The following is a 20,711-nucleotide window of genomic DNA, read 5'->3' as shown; positions in this document are numbered from 1 at the left end:
ACGAGTCCACGTACCGGCGCAGCCCGTCTCCGGACCGCAAGGAGCCGGGCTTTCGGCGCTACAGCAGCCCGTACGGGCGCTCCGGCGGCGGCGCGGGCGGCGGCTCCTTCTTCGGCCTGCACGCGAGCCCCGGCCCCAAGGCGGCTCAGGCGCGCTACACGTCGCCCAAGGGCAACAAGTACGTGGTCTTCTACCTGGACCTGTCCTTCATCTTCCTCCTAGAGCTGAAGCGCTGCAGCATGGCGCGCGGCTGTCTCCAGTGCGTCAAGTACCTCATGTTCGCCTTCAACCTGCTCTTCTGGGTAAGGCGCCGGCGGCCCGTAGGGGCCCAGGGGACCGGGGTGGGCGGGGAGGTCGGGGACCCGGGGTCACCGTGCGGACGCTGGGGGAGCCTCGGGGAGGACCCGGGGTCGTGCTCCGGGGGGCGAGGAGGTGGGGCTGCCCCGGGCCGGTGCGGAGGGTCTCGGCGGCCGGGCGTGGTGGAGGACACCCCCGTTCTGGCCTCTGCGCTGCGGACCCACTCCCTCTTTCCTTTCTTCCTGGGACGTGTCCTGCACGTGCACACCGGATAGGGCATCGCGTCGGGGTTCAGTGGGATCTTGGCTGGCGTGTGCTGGGCCGCCAGCTGCCTCCCCCTGGTCTCTGCTCTCTGGGCAGTTTGTGTCCTTGCCCCACCCGGCCCGGCCCTCCCAGGCCCAGGGGCTCCGCCCTGAAGGGGCTGTGCTTGGTAAGGAGACTTGGGGCTCCCTCTGTCCCAGGCTGTGGCTGTCCCAGGGCTGGCACTGTCGGAAGGGAAGTGTGGGTGTCTGCCCCAGCACACTGCACCAACGAGGGGTCCCTGAGGGTGTCTGGATACTGCAGGGGGGCTGTGGACTGGTGGGGGCGGTGAGAGTAGGAAGGAGGAGGCAGAGACAGGAAGGGGGCACCGGGCTTTCCCACAGCAGGGTCTGGCAGCCAGAGTTTCTGTAACTTGTGCTGCGGTGGTTTGGGGCTTGCTCAGACACTGGGGACCCTTGTCCAAAGTCTGTGTGGGACAGAGCTATCCCCTCCATCCCTGTGACTGCAGGGAGCAGGGGTGCCCAGGGGGCCACTGGCACTGTGGCAGGTGTCACAACTCACTAGGTGGATGCAGACCTTGTGAATCATGGATTGTGGGTCTCTGGGGCCTGAACCCTGCCATGTGCTTTACCTGTGGGAAGGACACTGGGGTGGAGGGCTGACCCTTAGTGTAACCCCTGACTGCCTGGGCCAGCCGAGCTTCACTGGCTGGGATGGGGGCAGCTTGGTGAGGCAGCTGTGCGAGGCCAGCCACTCTGGCCCATTTCCCGAGGCAGCCAGCGCGAGGGACGTGGTCAAAGCAGCGCATGGGCTCCGGAGTCCTGTGTAAGGCTGCTTGTCGTGTGCTGGTCCCGTTAGGCCCAGAAGCCCAGAACCCTGCACCCACCCTCCTGCTTCCCACCTGGGTCCTGACTTTTCTCTCCCTGGCTTGGGGCGGGGGGGGGGGGCAGGGTCACTGAGGAGCAGGTAACCTGGGCTGCCTCTGGGATGTGACCCCAGGAGTTTCTGCCCTAGATTCTGACTCTGGTGGGGTCACCCCAAGGCTTTGTTTTCTGCAAGGCCTTCTGCCAGGACCAGAGCCGAGGGGTACCTTGGGGGCCGGGACCAGCACTGCTGGGGCGTGTGTAGGGGTGAAAGTCTTTTTTGGGGGTGCCTGTGTGGGTAGTGCTCGGTGACTGGCAGGGTCAGTGAACCTTGGCTGCATGATGGGGCTGTGCTGCAGGTGACAGTGTGACAGTTGGAGGAAGCTGGGGACCACAGGTGATAGTACAGCCAGGGCTGGCAGCTGGAGGTATCACTGTGATGGTGCCAGGCAGTGTAGTGGCTGAATGAGTGGGGTGGGGGATGGGCAGGCCGCCGGCAGGAATGGCTCTCCACTCATCCTGCCCTCCCTTGGTGACCTGGACACCTGCCTGTCGGCTCTGAGCACCCACCTGATGTGGTCGCAGTTACTCCTGAACCCCAGCTGCAGTTCAGGGTGATACCCTCTGCTGAGCCCTGTAGTGCTATGTCCTGAACCCCAAATAGAACAAGTTGGGGGCCCCCTGGGGACTGGGATATCTCATACCAGTCACACTCCCAGCCAAGCAAACCAGGGCCCCTGCTGCCTGGCCCCATGCCAGCCCGGGCAGGGCCCTCCCACCCAGCCAGGTGCCTGGGGACTGTGGCATAGACCAGAGGAGGAGGCAGAGGCCACCAGGGGGCAACCTGCTGATCACATGGGTGGGGACTCGCTGGTGGTAGGGGCCAGGCGTGGGCTTCGCCCACGGACATCTGTGCTGGGCTTGGTGGGGCCAGCTGAGTGGCCCGGGGATGTGGGGGGCATCCTTCCTGTTGGTGACCAGAGGCTGCAGGGGGTGGGGACAAGGGTAGGCCACCCTGCTTCTGAGCCTCGGGAGCTTGCCTCCTTGCCTGTCTGGGGTGCTAGCCTGGAGGAATTGTTCCCCCCACCTGGAGCCAGCTGGTCAGAGCTGAGGCCCCTGGAGGGAGTCCCCCTGGGGCTGCATCTCAGGACCCTTGCCTCCTCTTCACCCACCCCACCTGGCACCCCTCCCACCTGCCTTTACCTCAGAGTTCACCTCAAAGCTTCCCTTCCCCCAAGGGCAGACCCCTCAAAGCCCTCCCCTCCCCTGCTCCCTGAGGGCTCTGTTCCCAGGAGGCCTGGCCTTCCCAGGGCCCCGCCCCTGCTCACCTCACTGCAGGACTGGGCCTGGGAGTGGCCTGACAGGCCGGCTGCCTGGGGAGGACTGGGGGCCTGCTGGGAGGGGGTGGGGCTGATCTGCAGGTTAGTGGACTTTGATCTGAGAGTTGGTTTCTTCGGATTTCCCTGGTGGTGTCCTTTACGGGGTCTAGGAGGGCAGGCAGCCGCCAAGGGTCTGCCCTCAGAGCTGGGGCAGCTCCCCAACACAAATTGTCACTGTGTGTCTGTCACCGGTGTCCTTGGGTTGCCCTGCCATGCCTGTGGGCCTGGGCTGGGGTTGTCCGCCCACCTGGGAGGAAGCAGGTCTGTGTGACATCATCACCACAGACATGCGGAGCAGAGTGCTGAGACCAGGGAGAGCTGACCGGTGTGTCTGTATGTGTACACACAGCAGCAGAGGCCATACACACGGTATACACATATGCAATGAGGACACACGCAGTAAACTTGTACCTGCATTACACATGTACAGTACACACACTGTCAGTGCAGCACACATGTGCACACCCTCAGTGCATGTTCAGCACACACATCTTCAGTGCAGCACTTGCATGCATACAGGCTCGCACACAGTGAACACGCCCCTGCTGCGCACCTGCATCACACCTGTGTAGTGCACACACCCTCAGTGCAGCACACATGCACACACACATGGGCAAACACACAGTGAACATGCACTTGCCTTACACTGTGTGCAGTACACACACCCTCAGTGCACGTGCATGCAGCACATGTGCACACACACGTTCACACATGTAGTGAACTGGTATACATTTGCAGTGCACACGCACACACCGTTGCATCACACACACACATATCCCTGTATAACACACATGAACACACCCACACACATACACATGACACACACACTATACACACCCACATGCATACACACAGCATACAGACACATGCACACACCCACATGTATACATGAGGGACACACGTGCATATACCAGGCACACATATGTGCAAACCCATGCATATATGGGGCACACACATGAAGACATACCCACGTGCATACATGTAGCACACACTGTGCACACACCCACGTGCATACACTGTGTGCACCCACATAGACACACACGGCACACACACATCCATGTGCAAACATGCAGCACACCCACATGCATACACACAGCACGCATGTGCACACACTCTCATGCATACATGTGACACACACACACTGTACACACATCTGCAGAAACACACCCTCAGTGCACATACACACACGTGCTGTGGACACCCGCACACATACACACTCCACACATGTATACCCTGGAAGGTCAGGGCCGCTGTGCTGGGCAGGGAGTGTCTCCTGGGAGCCCAGCCCGTGAAGGCGAGCCTGAGAGCTGGAGCCGTGTGCCCTGTCAGCACACGTGTGGAAGCTGGTGGGTGTGCCTGCCGGTGATGCTGGGCACAGGGTGGGTGGTGCGTTCTGGCCTAGGCATCAGTACAGCCTCTGCCAGCAAAGCCCTTCCCCTTATTCCAGTGGAGGTCCCAGGGGTGGACATCAGGAAGGGGGCCCAACCCACTCCAGATGCTGGGGGCTTCAGGCCCCCCAGGAGAGAGGCCAGTGGGGGCTATGGACAAGCAGGGAGGGCACGAGACAAGCCCTGACCTCTGGGGGCCGTGGTTTCCTCACCCGTACCACATGGGGCCATGCAGGGAGAGCCTTAAGCTGAGGGACCCTAGAGCTAGCCCTGGCCTGGCGTGGTGGTAGATGGAGGGATGGGGCCCCTAGCTCTGACCCAATCAGTGTTTGGAACCCCAGGGTGGGCTAGGTGGGGCTTTGGCTGGAGCAGGTGCCGGGTGGGGCGGGGGCAGGGCCCAATTTTGGTGGCAGGAGGGGGTGGGACAGCCCGGCCTGTCTTCATCCTTGGCACCGGGGCCCAGCTCCTCGTGGTCCCAGAGGGAGGGCCTGGCTGTGTGGTCGATTGATCGCACATCTTCAGTCTGGAATTTCCTCTAATGAGTGCAGACGATGTTTGACCTGCTGCTGCTGGGGTTGCTGGGAGGCCCCAGGGATGGTGAAGGGCCTGCAGAGCTGGGAGGCTGCCAGGGCCGGGGCCGCCCGCTGGCTCCTCCACTGGGGCCTTGAGGGTCCTCCCCAGACCTCAGCCCCTGGCTGCGCATGGGCAAGTTTTCTGCTGTGCTGGCTGTGGGGCCGCGGCAGGCTGGATGGGTGGGACTGGGGCTGGAAGGCGCTGTGAGACAGGCGCTGCTGTCCACATTGGGGGTGTCTTAGACTCCGAGGACCCTTGGAACAAAGTGAGTGGTTTTACAGATATGCAGGTGAATAGTCCAGTGTCACCGCCCTAGGCCCTCTCAGGTCCCAGAGGAAGGACTTCCATCCCCATCAGCTTCTGTGGCCAGGAGTTCCTGGGATGATGGGTGCATTTTCACAGGGTCTCGACTCTTTCGTAGGTGCCACTCAGGTGGGGTAGGGCCACTATGACGTCCTGTTAGCTGATGATGAGAGTAAAGCTCCGTTTCCAAACAGGGCCCGTCCACAGCCACAGGGGCTGAGTCTGCACTGTCTCTGTCTGGGGGACCCGAGGAGTCCCGAGGTGCCTGGCCCGGCCGTGGTCACTGTCTCTCTAGGATGCTCCTCCAGCAAACTACTCACCCTGCAAGGCCCGGCCCTGGTGCCCCTCGGAGGGGTGGACACAAGGTTTCCCAGAACTGCTGAACGGGGGCTGCTCTGCCTCCCTCCTCCAACCCCCCGTGAGCTCCCTGGCCAGTGGAGACCCCCTGCTCTGGGCCGCCTCGTCTCTTCAAGCCTTGGGAGCCCCTGGGGACCCCCAGGGTGGGATGGGTGAGCCGAGGACGGAAGGTGAGGAGCAGAGTGGTAGCCCGGTGGGCTGGCCAAGCCCTGCTCCTTGGATGTGTATTTAGTGGATGGTGCACTGGGCTTGACACACTCAGGTGCCCTGGTCACTAACACCGCAAAAGAGTGGGGTGTCCTGCAGCCGGCAGGTCTCTTTGCATCCTGCCAGTGCCCGCCCCCGCCCCCCGAGGCAGCACTGTGGGTGAGTTCATGGTTCTGGAGCTGTTCTCAGCTCTGTGGGTTGAGCCAACCGCCACGCCCAGTTCTGTGCCCTCCTTCCCCGCGAGCCAGGCCAGCAAGGGGCGTCCTGGGCCCCGTTCCTGCTGCCCAGCCATCTGCTTGCAGATCATGTAGCCAAAGTGCAGTGGGCCGAGGCCGGGCGTCGCTCCGAGGGCCTGGAACATATGTGGTGCCCTCCCGTCACCACTGCTGCTCAGCTGGGCTGCCCCAGAGCATACACACGGAAAGGGTCTCCTGGAGAAGGGGTGTCGGGCGTCTGCTGCGGGCCCGGTGCTGGGTGGGGGGACTCGGCACAGGGAAGGCTCCTTGCCAGGGCTGGTGCTCTGGCTGTATCCACGGGGCCACACGCTGGGGGGGGGGTGCCCAACCCCTCCCCCAGCTCCCAGCCCTGATGACCTCAGCTTCCGACCCTGCCTGTGTCTGAGTTCCGTCCGGCTGTCTAATGGGGCCCATTGTCGCCTGTGCTTTGAGGCTGTAATTTTCCTGCCAAAATGTTTTAGAAGCTGCAACACAAAAGCATTTTCAGAATCACAGGGCATTTCTTCAGCCACGTGTCACGCCGGGTGGCACTCACTCGTGTGTCTGCGGGAGTTTTCAAGTGACGGGTCCGTGTTTCTGGGTGGTGGTGACATGTGTTCAGTGGGAGAGGCACTGTGATTTTCTGTGTGTAGTGGTGTGTGACCACGTGTCTGTGTGGGAGTCTGTGACATGTGGGTGAGGCTGTGTGTGTCACAGTGTGTTGTGTGACCATTTGTGTGGTGACACAGGTGATGTGAGTGGGGCTCTGTGACATGTGGGTGAGGCCATCTGTGTCATGGTGTGTGATCTTGTGTCTGTGTGTGGTGACACAGGTGACGTGAGTGGGTGTCTGTGTCACAGTGTGTGACCATGTTTGTGGTGACACAGGTGATGTGAGTGGGTGTCTGTGACATGTGAGGCTGTGTCATAGTTTATTGTGTGACCATGTCCTGTGTGGTGACGCAGATGATGTGAGTGGGTGTGGAGTGGGTGTCTGTGACATGTGGGTGAGGCCATGTGTGTGACAGTGTGTGACAGTATCTGTGGTGACACAGGTGACGTGAGTGGGAATCTGTGACACGTGGGTGGGGCTGTGTGTCACTGTGTTGTGTAACCATGTATCTGGTGACACAGGTGATGTGAGTGGGTGTCTGTGTCACTGTTGTGTGACCACATGTCTGTGTGGTGACACAGGTGACGTGAGTGGGTGACATGTGGGTGAGGCCATCTGTGTCACGGTGTGTGATGGTATCTGTGTGTGGTGACAGTAGTGACGTGAGTGGGTGTCTGACACGTGGGTGAGGCCATCTGTGTCACAGTGTGTGATGGTATCTGTGAGTGGTGACAGTAGTGACGTGAGTGGGTGTCTGACATGTGGGTGAGGCTGTCTGTGTCACGGTGTGTGAGAGTATCTGTGTGTGGTGACAGTAGTGATGTGAGTGGGCATCTGTGACAGTGGGTGGTATCTGTGTGTGGTGACAGTAGTGATGTGAGTGGGCGTCTGTGACAGTGGGGTGGAGGTGGGGACATTTTATTGGTGTGTCACTTAGGAAATACCATCCCACAGGGCTCGTATGGTCGGGGGAGCAGCTGTAGGCTGGGGGTGGGTTCTGGAGTTCCTCCCTCCCAGGCCCTTTCAGAGACCCTCTGTCTCAGGCTCCTGAATAGACGCTGTCCCCACCAGCCCATCCCCCCTGCAGCTCCTGGCTGCTGTGTGCAGTGTCCTTGCTGTGCCCTTCGACGCCCCACGGGGAAGGGAACCAGCACTGCTCACTTTCCTGTTGACAGAGTTGTCTTCGTCCTTGGGTGGCAGCCGTCCCTCCCCCACTCAGCGATGTCCTCGCCCCCTGCTGTCGCCTAGAGACACACTGAGCCTAAGTCCTCTACACTCTGTCCAACTGGCCAGACATGTAGCGAGGGGGCCTGGGTTCTGCGGGGTCGGAGCCTGGGTTCCGCAGGGACGCAGCCTGGGTGGATCATCAGGCCAGGGTCTGGGTCCCCCGTCCATGTCAGAAGCGGATGAGTTGTCCTGCTGTGGGGTCAGGAAAGAGACAGTGTGCATCAGGGCAGCTCCTAGGTCCCTCTGCTCTGCTTTTGTGGGCAGCCCCTCCAGTGGGGAGGCCCAGTGCGCCTGGGTGGGCCCCTGTGCACAGAGCTCTGTGACGGCTCAGGTGAAGCCTGGACAACCTCCTTGTCCCTGGTCTGCCACCAGGTGACGTGAGCATCCAGTGCCCATCATGTCCCCTCCTGTGCCAACAAGGGCACCATGATGTAATGGCAACACCTTCCAAAGACGGGTGTGGAGTCCGGCCAGTCCCACCTCCTCCTCCCTGGCTGAGCTCAGTCAGCACCGCGGACAGCACCACCCCTCAGCCTCTGACCGAGGGCAGTGCTGTGCAGGGGAGGCAGAAGGGCCCGGGGCTCCTCCCAGCCCACCCCGCAGCGAGGGCGGACCCTCTGACTGGGCTTGTAACTCATGCCTGTGACCCCTGACCTGGGTCCCTGATGGTTGTGCGCCTTCCCGGCTCTGTCTGGCCCTTCCTGGGCAGTTGGTGCTGTTCCCTTGGGGCCCTCTGCACCTGGGTCCTCTCAGTGGTACTCCTACTTCAGCTGCTGCTGATCCCCTTCAGGCCTGTCCTGGCATTGGGTTGGCTCAGAGCCGCATAGGGCGTGTTCTGGCACATCCGTGGCGGCCTCCTGGCCCACAGGGCTCATGCCGTCCTGGCCTCAGGTCTTCCCAGTGCTTCCTGCTCTGCTTGTCAGACCTTCCCCTCCCTGTGCCTGGTCTGGACTTGTGGTCACACGGCTCTGGGAGGGGATGTGGCTCTGTGCACTGGGGCTCAAACAGGCACAGAGACCCTTGGTCTCCGGCAGGGGCTGGGGCCTGCGTCCCTCCCTCAGTGGCGTGACATTTGGTGGCTGGCCTGATGGATGCTCGCAAGCCCCCAACTTGCAGCTCCTGGGCCTCTGGCTGGGGGGACAGGTATCTCCCCCATCCCCAGCCCTGCAGGGATTGTGGTTGAAGGGGCCTTCCTGAGATGGCGGCTCGTGTACTGATGGTGGCTTCCCAGCTCCCCTCGGTTTCCCTGTCTGGAAGGTGTGAGAGCCGGCTGCCGCCTTCTGGGAGGTTCTTCTGGCCCTTGGTGGACACTGTGACCCTCAGAGCCCTGGGTCTGGGAGGGACTCCTGGGCCCACTGAGCCTGTGGCTGGTGCCATGTGCCCACACAAGCCCCAGAGCCTTTCTGGAGTCACCAGGGCTCTGCCTTCACCCGTCCTTCCTTCCTTTTAATTGATTTTTGTGGTAATGAACAACCATGAAATCCAGTAAGACCCCATCAGCTGAGGTGTGGGGGAGGTGGTAGTGAGGGTGCCAGCTTTCCAGCCAAGACTCCCCATAACTTCATTACGGGAGAGGCATGTGGGGTCGGGCTTCCCCGGTGGAAGGTGGCCATGGGGACAGCTGTGGCACCCTCAGAGGCCCACAGGGTGCAGCCACATAGGGTCTCATGTTTGGGTCCTGTGACCACCCTGGCATTTTAAAGGAGGGAGTACAGAGTTTGTGGGTTCAGCAGGCCAGTCGTGCTGCTGGGGGCTGTGTGAAGTGGGGTCTCGCTGAAGGCTTGGGTCTGGAGGTGCTGGGGGCACAACTGGCCTGTCCGTGCTCTGTGTGCACGATAAGGGGTGAGGGTATCCTGCTCGTGTGTGGGGCTCTGGTTTTGGGACAGAGGGGAAAGGATGGGGGGGTGCTTCCTGGAGGGGGCTCAGGCCTGGGGCCCAGAGCAAGAGATAGTGGGGCTGCCTCCAGTGGCAGGGCCCTTGTGGCAGGGCAGGCTGGGTCTGCTCGGGGCCTGCACAGCAGGTATCCTGTGGGTGACCTCAGTGGGGAGACTGTCTCAGGGCCCTGGTCACATTTTAGGTGTGGGCAGTAGTTCTGGTCACCGTGGCCCTGGAGGGTGTGTGCAGAAACTGCCTGGGTGTCTAGAAGATTGGGGAGGCCACAACTTCCCACCCTTTGAGATCAGCAGGGTGGGTAGGGGCCTGTCTGGGACATCACCAGCCACTGGCAGTCGCCAGGCACTGCTAGCTCTGAGCCGGCTGTGGGTGTCTGGGCGTGGGGATGGCGTGGCCTCTCGGCACCTCATGCCCTCTCTCCCCACACCTGGCGGTGCAGCTGGGGGGCTGTGGTGTCCTTGGTGTTGGCATCTGGCTGGCCGCCACACAGGGCAACTTCGCCACCCTGTCGTCCTCCTTCCCGTCGCTCTCGGCCGCCAACCTGCTCATCGTGACGGGCTCACTGGTCATGGCCATTGGCTTCGTGGGCTGCATTGGCGCCATCAAGGAGAACAAGTGTCTGCTGCTTACGGTGAGTGTGGGGGCGGGGCCCTCAGAGAATGACTCAGAGCCTTGTCATGCACATGTCCACACGCCTGACCCTCCCACACGGCTCATTGCTCTGGCCTCCTAGTGCCCCCCGCCCATTCTGAGCATGGGGCCTGGGCCCCGGTTTCCGAGATGGCCTAACAAAGGGCGTGCATCTCCTCCCCATGAATGGCTCTGGGACTAAGGTCCACGGTGGGGCCTCAGGGAACCCCAGGGCCCTGCCGAGTCTCAAACATCTGGGAGCCTGGCCTGGCCTGGGGCCTCTCCAAGCTGCCTCGGGGGCCGTTTCTGCTTCAGCCCTGACACTCTCTCCTGGGAAGCACGTCCGCCATCGGGATTCCTGCCTGGGATGGTGGGCGCGGAAGCCCTGGGGGCCGCTGTGTGTGTGTGTGACCCTCTGAACACACAGGGGCTCTCCCTGGGGGGCTGGCTGGGGTCTGATGCCCCCTCCCGCCACAGTTCTTCGTGATGCTGCTGTTTGTGTTCCTGCTGGAGGCCACCATTGCCATCCTCTTCTTCGCCTACACTGACAAGGTTGGTGGCACGCAGGGTGTGCTCTGTCACACACGGTATGGTGCAGTACCAGGCACGCTCACAGAGGTGCACACACCTCCTCCCCAGGGCCGTGTGTGCACACGGCACACATCATTGAAGACTCGATAGACATGCAGTTCGTGGATATGCTCACCTGAACACTCGTGTGCACACACTTCCTTCCCAGGGTCATATGTGCACACATGGCACATGGCATTGAGGACATGATAGACATGCACACAGTTCATGGACATACTCACCTGCACACTCGTGTGCACACCCTTCCTCCCCAGGGTCATGTGTGCACACACAGCACACAACATAGAGGACATGGTAGACACAGTTCATGCACACAGTTCACGGATATGCTCACCTGCACAGTCATGTGCACACACCTCCCCAGGGTCATACATACAAATGCAGCACACATCGAGGACATGATAGACATGCACACACTTCATGGACATGCTCACCTGCACTCGTGTGCACACACCTCTCCTCCAGGGTCATGTGTACACATGTGGCACACATCTAGGACATGCCACACATGCACACAGTTCACAGACACACTCACCTCTGGAATCGTACGTACAGTCAATTCTCGTTATTGGCAAGTTCTGTTTGCAAATTCACCTACTCACTAAATTTCATCTGTATCCTGAATCGGTCCTCACCATGCCTTCATGTTGCAGATCTGAGCAGCGTGGTGAACACAGTCTTCCCTCACACCCGTCCTGCTGAGGTGGCACGAGGCAGCTTTTGGCCTCTTGTTCACCTTGCACACTGAACTGTCCTTTCTGCAGTTGTTACCACGTGTTTTGGGGTTTTGTTTTTGTTGGTGACTGCCGTTGTCACACGGCTTCAGTGCAGTGCTTATGTGGGGCGAGTGTTAGATTTGAACAAAGATAATCTCTGTTCAGCTGTGAGCTACAGTGCTGCTGGCCATGAGTCCAAGGTCAGTGAGTCAAGGGACACATTAAATAAGGTGTCTTTAAACAGAATGCACATTAAGCAAGATTATCTATTAACTGGCTCCCAGAGGCTCCTGGGCACCCAGCCCCATAGCCTCCAGGAGCAGAGCTTCCCTGTCTGTGGTGACTACAGAACACGGTTGTGGACTAAGGGCACCCAGCTGTGTGTACTCACCAGCACAGAGTTCAAGGACTTGTGCAAACTCACACCTGAGCGTCCCAGGTGCTTTCAGATTTAGGGACTATGCACAGTGGGCACAGAGTGCCTGCAGACCCACACCCAGCACTCCATATTTGAGGTCTCATGAGCCCTGCTGTGCCCCCAGATCGACCGGTACGCTCAGCGTGACCTGAAGAAGGGCCTGCACCTGTATGGTACACAAGGCAATGTGGGTCTCACCAACGCCTGGAGCATCATCCAGACCGATGTGAGTGGGCGGCGGGGGGCTCCTCTGGGCTCAGGCGTGAAGGTGGGTGTGCAGCCGCCGGCCCGCTGGGCCCTGCCATTAGGGTATGAATCACGCCACACCCAGGGGCTCCTAATACAGGCTTGGCAAATGGACAAGGGCCCTGGGATTTAAGCCAGAGCCCAGAGCAGGCGTGACAGGGCCTGGGCAGGCGTGGCCTGAGCGGGCGGGGTCCGAGTGGGCGTGACCAGCGTGACAGGGCCCGGGTGGGCGTGGCATGACCGCTCTGTCCTGCCCTAGTTCCGCTGCTGCGGTGTGTCCAACTACACTGATTGGTTCGAGGTCTACAAGGCCACGCGCGTGCCCGACTCCTGCTGCCTGGAGTTCAGCGAGGGCTGCGGCCTACACGCGCCCGGCACTTGGTGGAAGGCGGTGAGCTCGCGGGGCAGGGGGCAGGGGCGCGGAGCCGGGCGTGGGCGGCTGGTCACCTGCCTGGTCGCCCGCAGCCCTGCTACGAGACGGTGAAGGTGTGGCTGCAGGAGAACCTTCTGGCCGTGGGTGTCTTCGGGCTGTGCACAGCGCTGGTACAGGTAGGCGGGAGAGAACCTGGCCTGGGACAGATCCCCCTACTTCCCTGGCACTGTTTGTGGAGGATCTCAGGGGCCAGGACCTGTGGCCAACATGTAACGACATGGAGCCACCCTGTAACATCCTGGCCAGGCTGCCCCAGGGGAATTGGTGGGTGGGCACAAAGCCGCCTGGTGCTTCCTTGGAGACGGGCCCAGGCCAGTGCAGGTCCGGGTGCTGGCTCGGGCAGGGCGCCCTTGGCAGTGGCTCTGCCCAGCCCCTTCCCTCCCACCCACAGATCCTGGGCCTGACCTTCGCCATGACCATGTACTGCCAGGTGGTGAAGGCCGATTCCTACTGTGCATAGCCCCCGCCCGCCTCCCCAAGGCACATCACCAGCTGTGCCCATGCGCTCTCCCGAGGACTGCCCTATGCCAGGCTGGGTGCCGAGGGGGCAGGCGGGGCTGGGCCCCAGAACCCCACGTGGCTGCCTTCAGCACCGCGGACAGTGGTGTGCAGGGTGTGGGGCTGGGGCACTCCCTTTTATCCATGTATTCCCCACAGCAGTGTTTTTATTGCCTCTGTGGCCCAGCCTGGGGTGGGGCACGGGCAGGGCCCACTGACGCCCCACGCAGGTGGCAGCGCCCCATCGTATCTAATAAAAGTGCGCAAGCAGCAGCCTCAAGTGTGTCGTCCCTCCCTCCAGAGCTGTGTGGGGTACCTCTGGGTCCTGGCAGGGCCTGAGTGGGCCACGGGCACCTGGCCCAGAGACCCCTATGCCCGCTGTGTTGTGTACCAGCATTGCTGTCTCACACCCTGGGGACAGGCAGGGTGGCATCCACAGGTCCTGAAGCAGGGGCTTGGGTGGACTCCAGTCCCTAAGGAAGCGGGCCCAGCAGCAGCACACACCCGTAGTGGCCTCTGGCTCAGTGGTGCCCTCTGCTGGTGAGGGCAGAACCACAAACATGACATGTGCTGAGGGTGTGCTTCAGGAAGGGGCACAGAGGCCACTGGGGCATCCGGCCCTGCTCTGGGGATCCCCTGCCTCCTGCTTTCTCAGCCCTGTGCTGTGTGGCCTCTCACAGTGACCTCTGACCCAAGCCTCACGAGGCCTCATCCTCCTGCACTCCCGCTCTGACCTGATCTCTGCTCTGGATAGGATGCCCCGAGTTCCCACTGACACCCCACCACGTCCACCCATCAGTCCTTAGCCCATGAAGCCACCCCAGGCCCCCACCACAGGGTGCCCCGACTAGGCAGGCCCAGGACCACGGAAGCATCCAGTGCACCTCCCAGGCAGCACCAGAGGAGCCGACAGGCTGGCCCTCCCCCAGCAGCATAGCCCCGCCCCGGCCCTCCATCAATGCCCAGTCAGGACCTCAACCCATCTGAGCTTCAGCCCTGACCAGATAGATGCCCTATAACCCTGCAGGATCCTCACAGCCCCCAGGGTCCCTGCCACTCACTGCGTGGGTCCCCATGGGGTCCTAGCCCCTGGAGGTGACTCAGCCTCCTTGGGATCCAGGACCCCCAGGTTACCCCTCCAACCTTCTGATGCAGCCAGCATACTCCTCCTCCTGGCCCGGTACCCTTTCTCAGCCCAGTTTTCTCACCCCCATCATGGGCCTGTCCCTGCCCGGTATTGTGTGCCTCCCTGACACCTGTCCTGCATCCTGCATGTGGACCTCCCCTCCCCCACATGTGCAAAGACCCCAGCTGGTGATGGCTCAACTGCCCCCGAGAGGCATCTCCACTGTCCCAGGGCGGAGCGGGAGTTGCTGGAAGGACTGAGCTGTGTCCACTGCCCACCCCTGCCCACAGCTTGGGCAACTGCCGGCACCAGGCCTATGCCTCTGGCTGTGGCATGCCTGGGAAATGGGCAGGGTCCAAGTGGCAGGTGATGGGCCAGGGTATGCCAAGCTGGGCCTCGAGGTCCCTGTGGTGCCAGGGAGAGGACTCCTGTTCCCACTGGTGCCAGCAGGGAGCCAGGACAGACACGGCCCCAGGGCAGCCACGGGACTCCAGGGCTCTGTGGTGGTGAGCACCTAGCATCTTGCTGGTGCTTGAGGGCGGAGATGAATGGGCCAGGATTAGAGCAATTAGCTGGTTTATTTGCTTGCAGTAGCAAGGGGAGGACACCCCAAGATTAATTACAGAGTGCTGGGAGCCCCAGGATTGCCCAGGGCCAGACCACTGAGCCTGGGCCTTGCAATTCCCAGAGGGCTTCCGCCAGGTCTGCGGCTGGTGCTGGCCTCAGCTGCGCCCTCCCCCTCCCTCCTTTTACCAACAGTGGTCACAAGAACACGTGTGGCCTGGCGAACCCCATCTGGCTCCACGCCAAGCCATCCCTAGTGGACGGCAGCCAGCTGGCCCAGGGCTCACTCCATGCCCCAGCTGCTGTTTCCTAGGTGGGCGGGGGGGGGGTCCCACCAGCAGCTGGCGACCTCTGCCAACTCCACTGTGGGTGTTTCCCTCCAAGCCCCACATGCCTGCACAGGCCTGGGCGTGAGATCAGGGATCACCTGGCACCTCCCAACACCCACACCCCTGCCCGGCTCCGTGCGGCAAAAGCCTGGGCAGCAGCTTCAGGTCCTATCAGTGACTGGCACCCAGGTGTCACGGCTGAGAAAACCCTGCGTGAAACACCAGCCCACTCCCAGCAGCTGTGTGCAGTGCACGACAGGGATGAGTGCCCCCGGCTGTTCGAGCGCTCTCTGAGAAAAGGAGTCCCGAGTCGCTGGTGTCCACCCTGGCCACCCGGCTGGAGTGCCCACTCACAGCAGGTCATAGAAGTAGTCCAGGCCCTGGCCCAGTTCCCAGATGGAGACCCCAACGCCCAGCTCCCGGGCAAGGTCCAGCCGCACCTGGATGGACTGGGCGGAGAGGGGGTGTCAGCACCTACCACCCCATGCCACCCACCCTCCCGAATCTGGGCCCTTGCTCCCAGGAACTCCGGCAGGGCCACAGGGCAGCTTGGTGAGGGCTCCAGGATGGTGGGGTGGGGTCTCACGGATTCCCACTGCCCATGGCTTCAGCTGAGGACAAGCGCCACCATGGGGAGGGTGCAAGGACGGAGCACCAGGCCTGGCGTACCTTCAGAGTTGGGTAGAAGACAACGTGTCTCCCGCCACGGCTTCTGGAAAGACAGGCGAGCCCTGCACTCCTGCAGCCTCTGCACCCCTCCAGGATGGGCTGCCCGCCCCCCAACATGGCTCTGCAGGCCGCGGGGAGCACCCCTCCCGTGTGCTCGGAGTGGCCACCTGCTGCCCGTGTGCTCAGGTGGGGCCGAGATGAACCGCGGCCCCGCCCAGCAGAGAACACCCCCTCCCCGCACCGAGGTGGGCCGCTCACTTCTTGTACTCAAAGGCGTGCTCTGCGGCCTGGCTGTCCCACACGAGCTGTGGCCTGTGCTCCTTCAGCATCTGGATGTACCTGCGGGGAGCTGGGTGTCGGTGCCAGAGCCCCAGCCCCACCCTCAAGTCCCCAGGTGCCCCAGGAGGGGAGTGGCTCTTGGAAGCGGTCTGCCCCGAGGGTCCACTGAGCAGCAGCACGGCCCCCCCACTGGATCCTCACTGCCCCTTGACAGGACGTGCACTTTCCTCCTCATCCCGGAGACCGCAGGTGAGCTGAAGCGATGTCAGCAATGGTGGACTTGGGTCCTAGGAAGTGGGCACAGGCCCAGCCATGACCTGGGATCCCCACAGCCCCACATACTGCCTCCCAAAGCCTGGAGTGAGGCCAACCCAGGCCCTGGAACCTCCATATACCCCCAGTTGTCCCACGCAGCTGCCTGAGACCACTAGGGAGTGAACCCAAAGCAGCAGCTTCTGGACACTTCCAGAGCCAACTCTCCCACAGTGTCCCTCACCCCACTGTGGCCACAGGGGGCCTGTCCAGACTCCAGAGACTGGTGGTTTGAGACTGCACCCCCCCACACATAGACAGCAGGCTGTTCCCAAGATGTCGTGGGGCTAGGACACTGGGCCAGTCCTGGAGCACATGCAACACAGTGCCAAGGGGCCCGAAGTGCCACAGACCAAGGCCCCCCGTGAGGTCCTAGAGACCCAGAGTGCCACTATGTCATGACTCCTTGTGATGCCCTGGTGGTCCCAAGTGTCACGGGCCACAGCTCCCCATGTCATGGTCCATCCCCAGTGGGCTGTCCGTACAGGACTGCACAGTGAGTTCAGCCCAGCTGTTGACCTTCCGAGGGCCAGGGGCTTGGCTGGTGGAGCCTGGGGGCAGCCCTGGTGCGGACACAGCCTGGGATGTTTCCCAAGCTGCTGAAGGGTGGCTGGGCTGGGCCTGGGGCTCAGGGAGCCATTCCGTTTACCTTTGTGCTGTCTAGGAATGGCCAGCAAGCACCTAGCTGGCCGTGGGGAGAGCGCAGGAGGGGTGCACGTGGCCGTGTTCTGCAGCCTGGGCCCAGGGCAGGTGCCAGCGGCAGCAGGAGGCCAAGATGACTGGCAACACACCTTGTCCTGGTCTACGGCCGAGCAGATGGTGACGCAGTGAGCCCCCACCACCCTGGGACTGGACCCCTGTCACCACAGTGGGCACAACGCTCAGGAGGTGGAGATGAGGGGGGCACAAGACCTGCAGAGGCTGCCAAGCCTGTTACCACTGTGCAACATGATTTCAACCCTGTCGCGACCTATGGGACATATATGGTCCACCAACCTTTTCAGCCTTTTGAAAGTAGTTGTCATTCTGATTGTATGATACACAGCTGCCTGACAGAGACCTGCATAACTATGTGAACTGGAGCACCAGGCCTCACCCCACCAATCCTACCAGCAGAGTCCCCTTAGGACATATTTGTCCCACGTTCTAGTATCAAAATCCCTGTTATTTCAAAGAAACCCCCCCCCCCCGTCCCTGTGTCCTTCCATTACTGAAGACACACAGGCCACAGCTCAGATGGGGAGGGGCATCAACAGGGGCTGTGTCCTGGGAAGTCACATTTCTAGGGGTGCCAACACCCCCTGCAGAGGCTGCATAGCCCGCCCACTCCTGCTGACATCCCCAGGCCCTGCAGTGAAAACCCCCTGCTCCCAGATGCTGACCAGGGCACACTCTGCAACGTTTCTGCAGGCCTCACCCCCCAACACACGACTCACAGCATGCCCCTAAAAGTGTGAGCCCCAGCTCTGCTAGACGGTCGAGGGGAACACCGGGACATGCAGGTGCGGGTAGAGATGAGTGAGTCCAGGCACCGGGAGTCCCTGCAGCCTGTTCAGTAGCCCCTTGCTCCTCCCTGGCCATGCTGTAAGGGCTGTGAGCCCCTGACTGGGCTAAGCGCTGCTGGGGATGCCACTTTCCTCAGGCCCCCCCCGGGTCCCGGAGTCTCACAGCCCTGCCTCTAAGCAAGTGGGTGTGGCAAACAGCAGGGTGAAGGGAGTTGCAGACCCCCCTCTGTCTTGTTCCTTGGAGGGGGGCAGTGACCTCCCAGCTGATGCCCCAGTGCACCCGCCCCTCCTGCGGGGCCCACCAGGAATCCTGGCCACAGCCGGTAGCGGGGACCCCGGGCAACTGTCCTATACCATGTGGAGTGGCCGGGCCCACCCAGCTGTCCTCACACACAAGGAGAAGGGATGACACTCCCCAAGCACACGAGAGAATGACAGAGAACGACAGGTGGGGAGAAGGCAGCAGGTGGGGTGGACACGGGCCCAAGAAGGCGAGCTGTGCCCTGCCCACTGCAGCACCCACGGCCCTGCAGCACCAAAAGCTCCCGGGCCTCCAGGCCAGCTCTCGGCTCCTGTACGGGGTTCTTGAAGGTGGGGACCGGCCCCTTGCTCTGATGACACCCTACAGCGCTTGCCATGGAAGAGACTGTGCCCTCGGCTCCCAGCCCGTGTGCCCTGGAGGCGCGGGGGCCTCGGCCTGCTGCTATCAGTGCTCAGCTGTCTTCAGACCCGTGCACACGCACCGATGAGTCCCCACAGCCTGTGCTTGATGCCTGACGCCACAGGCCGCCTGCTGAGCTGGCGTCTGTGCGGCTTGTCAAGGTGAGGCCGGCAGGAGGGGCCTTCCTGGGACCAGGGCTGGGTGTCATCCTGCCATGTCAGCTATGGCTTTCCTCACCTCCCACTGACAAGCCACCTGGCCGTGCAGTCCCTGCCCACATGCCACCTGGCCACACCATCCCCACTTCGACGCTGCCCAGCCATGCTGTCCTGCCCCCACACCAACATGCCACCTGGCCACAATGGCCCCGTGCCAATGCCGACCCACTGCCTGGCCACGTGGTCCTCGGCCCCACTCCCCTGCCACCCAGACACACTGTCCCTGCTTGACACCGACAGCCTGCTTAGCCACTCCATCCATGCCCCACGCCGCCCCTGCCCCCATGCCACCTGGTCAAGCCATCCCCATCCCCACGCTGGCAAGCCGCTGGCCATCTGGTCCCAGGAGGGAACAGCCCCCAGCCCAGGCTCCAACAGTCCCTCAAGCCCAGCAGACAGCCCTGCCTACCACTCACCTGGTCCCGACAACGGGCTCGCGGGCATCCTTGGCAGCCGCATAGTCCATACCGTAGAAATTCAACCCCAGGAGAATCTTACTCCGCCACCTGGCCTTGGGGTCCAGGACCTGGACGCAGGCTCGGACCCAGGACAGAGGTGCGTTGGGGCCAGGCCTGCAGGTTAGAGGCTGGGTTCAGTAGGAGCTGCGGCAGCCTGACCCTGCCTTGGATGAAGTGGTCCGCCATCCCCAGGCCCTCAGGGGGCTGCCTGCTCACTGCTGCGCCGTGGAGTAGTCATAGGTCATGAGGCTGAAACCGTCCAGCACTGGGGCCAGCTGCTCAAACTCCTTCTGTGTGAACATGCCCAGCTGGTGGGTCCTGTAATGAGACCGTCACACTTGCTGTGTCGTCATGCCTCACCAGCTCCGGTCCATGTCCCTCTACTATCACCTCAGCTGCCCGCAGCTAAGACAGTCCCTGCAGTCATGGAGCTGGGGATGCTGGGGGGGCCCTGAGACAATAGGGTCGGCCCAGCTCCATCCAGGACAGCTGCCCCTGCTGCCTCAAGCACAGGCCACCCACCCAGGGCCACCAACAGCCAAAGCTGCCGCTGTACTGGTCAGGAACACACAGGGCTGGGCTCACACAGGGCAGAGCGAAGCTAGTACACACATACACACACGTGCACACAGGACACTCCTGGGGCAGCAGCCCACGAAGGCCAGTGCTCACCACGGCAGCTGCAACACCCAACATGGGCTCCTGCTCCCCTGCCATAAACCAAGGCTCCCACAAGCACGTAGATGTGCAGTGGGCCAGGACAGGGGGACTGTGTGTGCCTCCCACCACAGAGCCTCAGGACTGAGATGGGTACCCCTGCATGTTTCAGCGGGCTCAGGCCATGGCACGGTCACAGGCCTGGTTGCTAGAGACACCCTGGCCCCTGGAGACAGTGCCCAATGTTCAGAGTCCTCACAGGGCACCGGGCAGGAGAGGTGGCAGTGAGCCCTGCACAGCCCACCCTCAGGGTGCCCCCAGCAGTGCAGGAGCTGGGTGGTGGCGAGCACAGCTGCTCAGACCCCAGCAAGGAGCCAAAACTAACACAGCAGCCTCTCTAGTGTCCCTCCCAGGACCACCTGTCACACAGTGTCAGGCCTGGGCAGGAGGAGAGAATGTGGGGCTATGTGCAGAGAGAACGGGGGCTGACTGAGTCTGCAAAGCAATAGAGGGCCAGGGCTGGGCGCAGGGCACGGGCTGAGCCGACAGCCTGGAGCCTAACGGGTGCCTGGCGGGCCACCAGGGACGGGCCCAGAGCACTCCTCGTGCACTGGCCCCCCGTGTGCAGTCTGGGCCGGTGGACGTGGGGGCGGCCTCCCCTGCACGCCGTCTCCCTCACCTTCTGAAGGAAGCTTCCTGGTCCCACACAGGGCTGAGCTCAGGGAGTGGGAAGCTGGTACGCACACATGCATCCACACATGGGACACTCACACAAGAGGACACGCACCCACACACAAGAACACACACTCATGGACACGAGGACAC

The 20,711-nt window shown here is 62.1% G+C and overlaps 2 protein-coding genes across 2 annotated transcripts in view; one reads left to right on the top strand and one right to left on the bottom strand.

Moving 5' to 3' along the window:
• The first annotated feature begins 230 nt into the window (after positions 1 to 230).
• Positions 231 to 13,070, top strand: TSPAN4 (tetraspanin 4). The gene is made up of 7 exons (XM_007949291.2): positions 231 to 302; positions 10,016 to 10,207; positions 10,684 to 10,758; positions 12,056 to 12,157; positions 12,437 to 12,568; positions 12,643 to 12,726; positions 13,002 to 13,070. Exons 1-7 carry the CDS (start codon positions 240 to 242, stop codon positions 13,068 to 13,070), a joined length of 717 nt encoding a protein of 238 aa, XP_007947482.1. The 5' UTR covers positions 231 to 239.
• Positions 13,071 to 15,477: 2,407 nt separating this feature from the next.
• The window catches only part of CHID1 (chitinase domain containing 1), a 13,493-nt gene continuing 8,259 nt past the window's right edge, over positions 15,478 to 20,711 (bottom strand). Inside the window, exons 8-12 of the mRNA XM_007949289.1 lie at positions 19,446 to 19,547; positions 19,188 to 19,343; positions 16,055 to 16,135; positions 15,797 to 15,839; positions 15,478 to 15,576 (exon numbers count right to left, since the gene is read on the bottom strand). Of these exons, the coding sequence (XP_007947480.1) occupies positions 15,478 to 15,576; positions 15,797 to 15,839; positions 16,055 to 16,135; positions 19,188 to 19,343; positions 19,446 to 19,547 (481 nt within the window). The remainder of the gene's footprint in view (positions 15,577 to 15,796; positions 15,840 to 16,054; positions 16,136 to 19,187; positions 19,344 to 19,445; positions 19,548 to 20,711) is intronic.

The sequence above is a fragment of the Orycteropus afer genome, unplaced genomic scaffold, assembly GCF_000298275.1.
Source record: "Orycteropus afer afer isolate SDZICR_OR568_19922 unplaced genomic scaffold, OryAfe1.0 scaffold00244, whole genome shotgun sequence".
NCBI classification, from domain to species: Eukaryota; Metazoa; Chordata; class Mammalia; order Tubulidentata; family Orycteropodidae; genus Orycteropus; species Orycteropus afer.
This window is presented reverse-complemented; position numbering and strand designations above follow the sequence as displayed.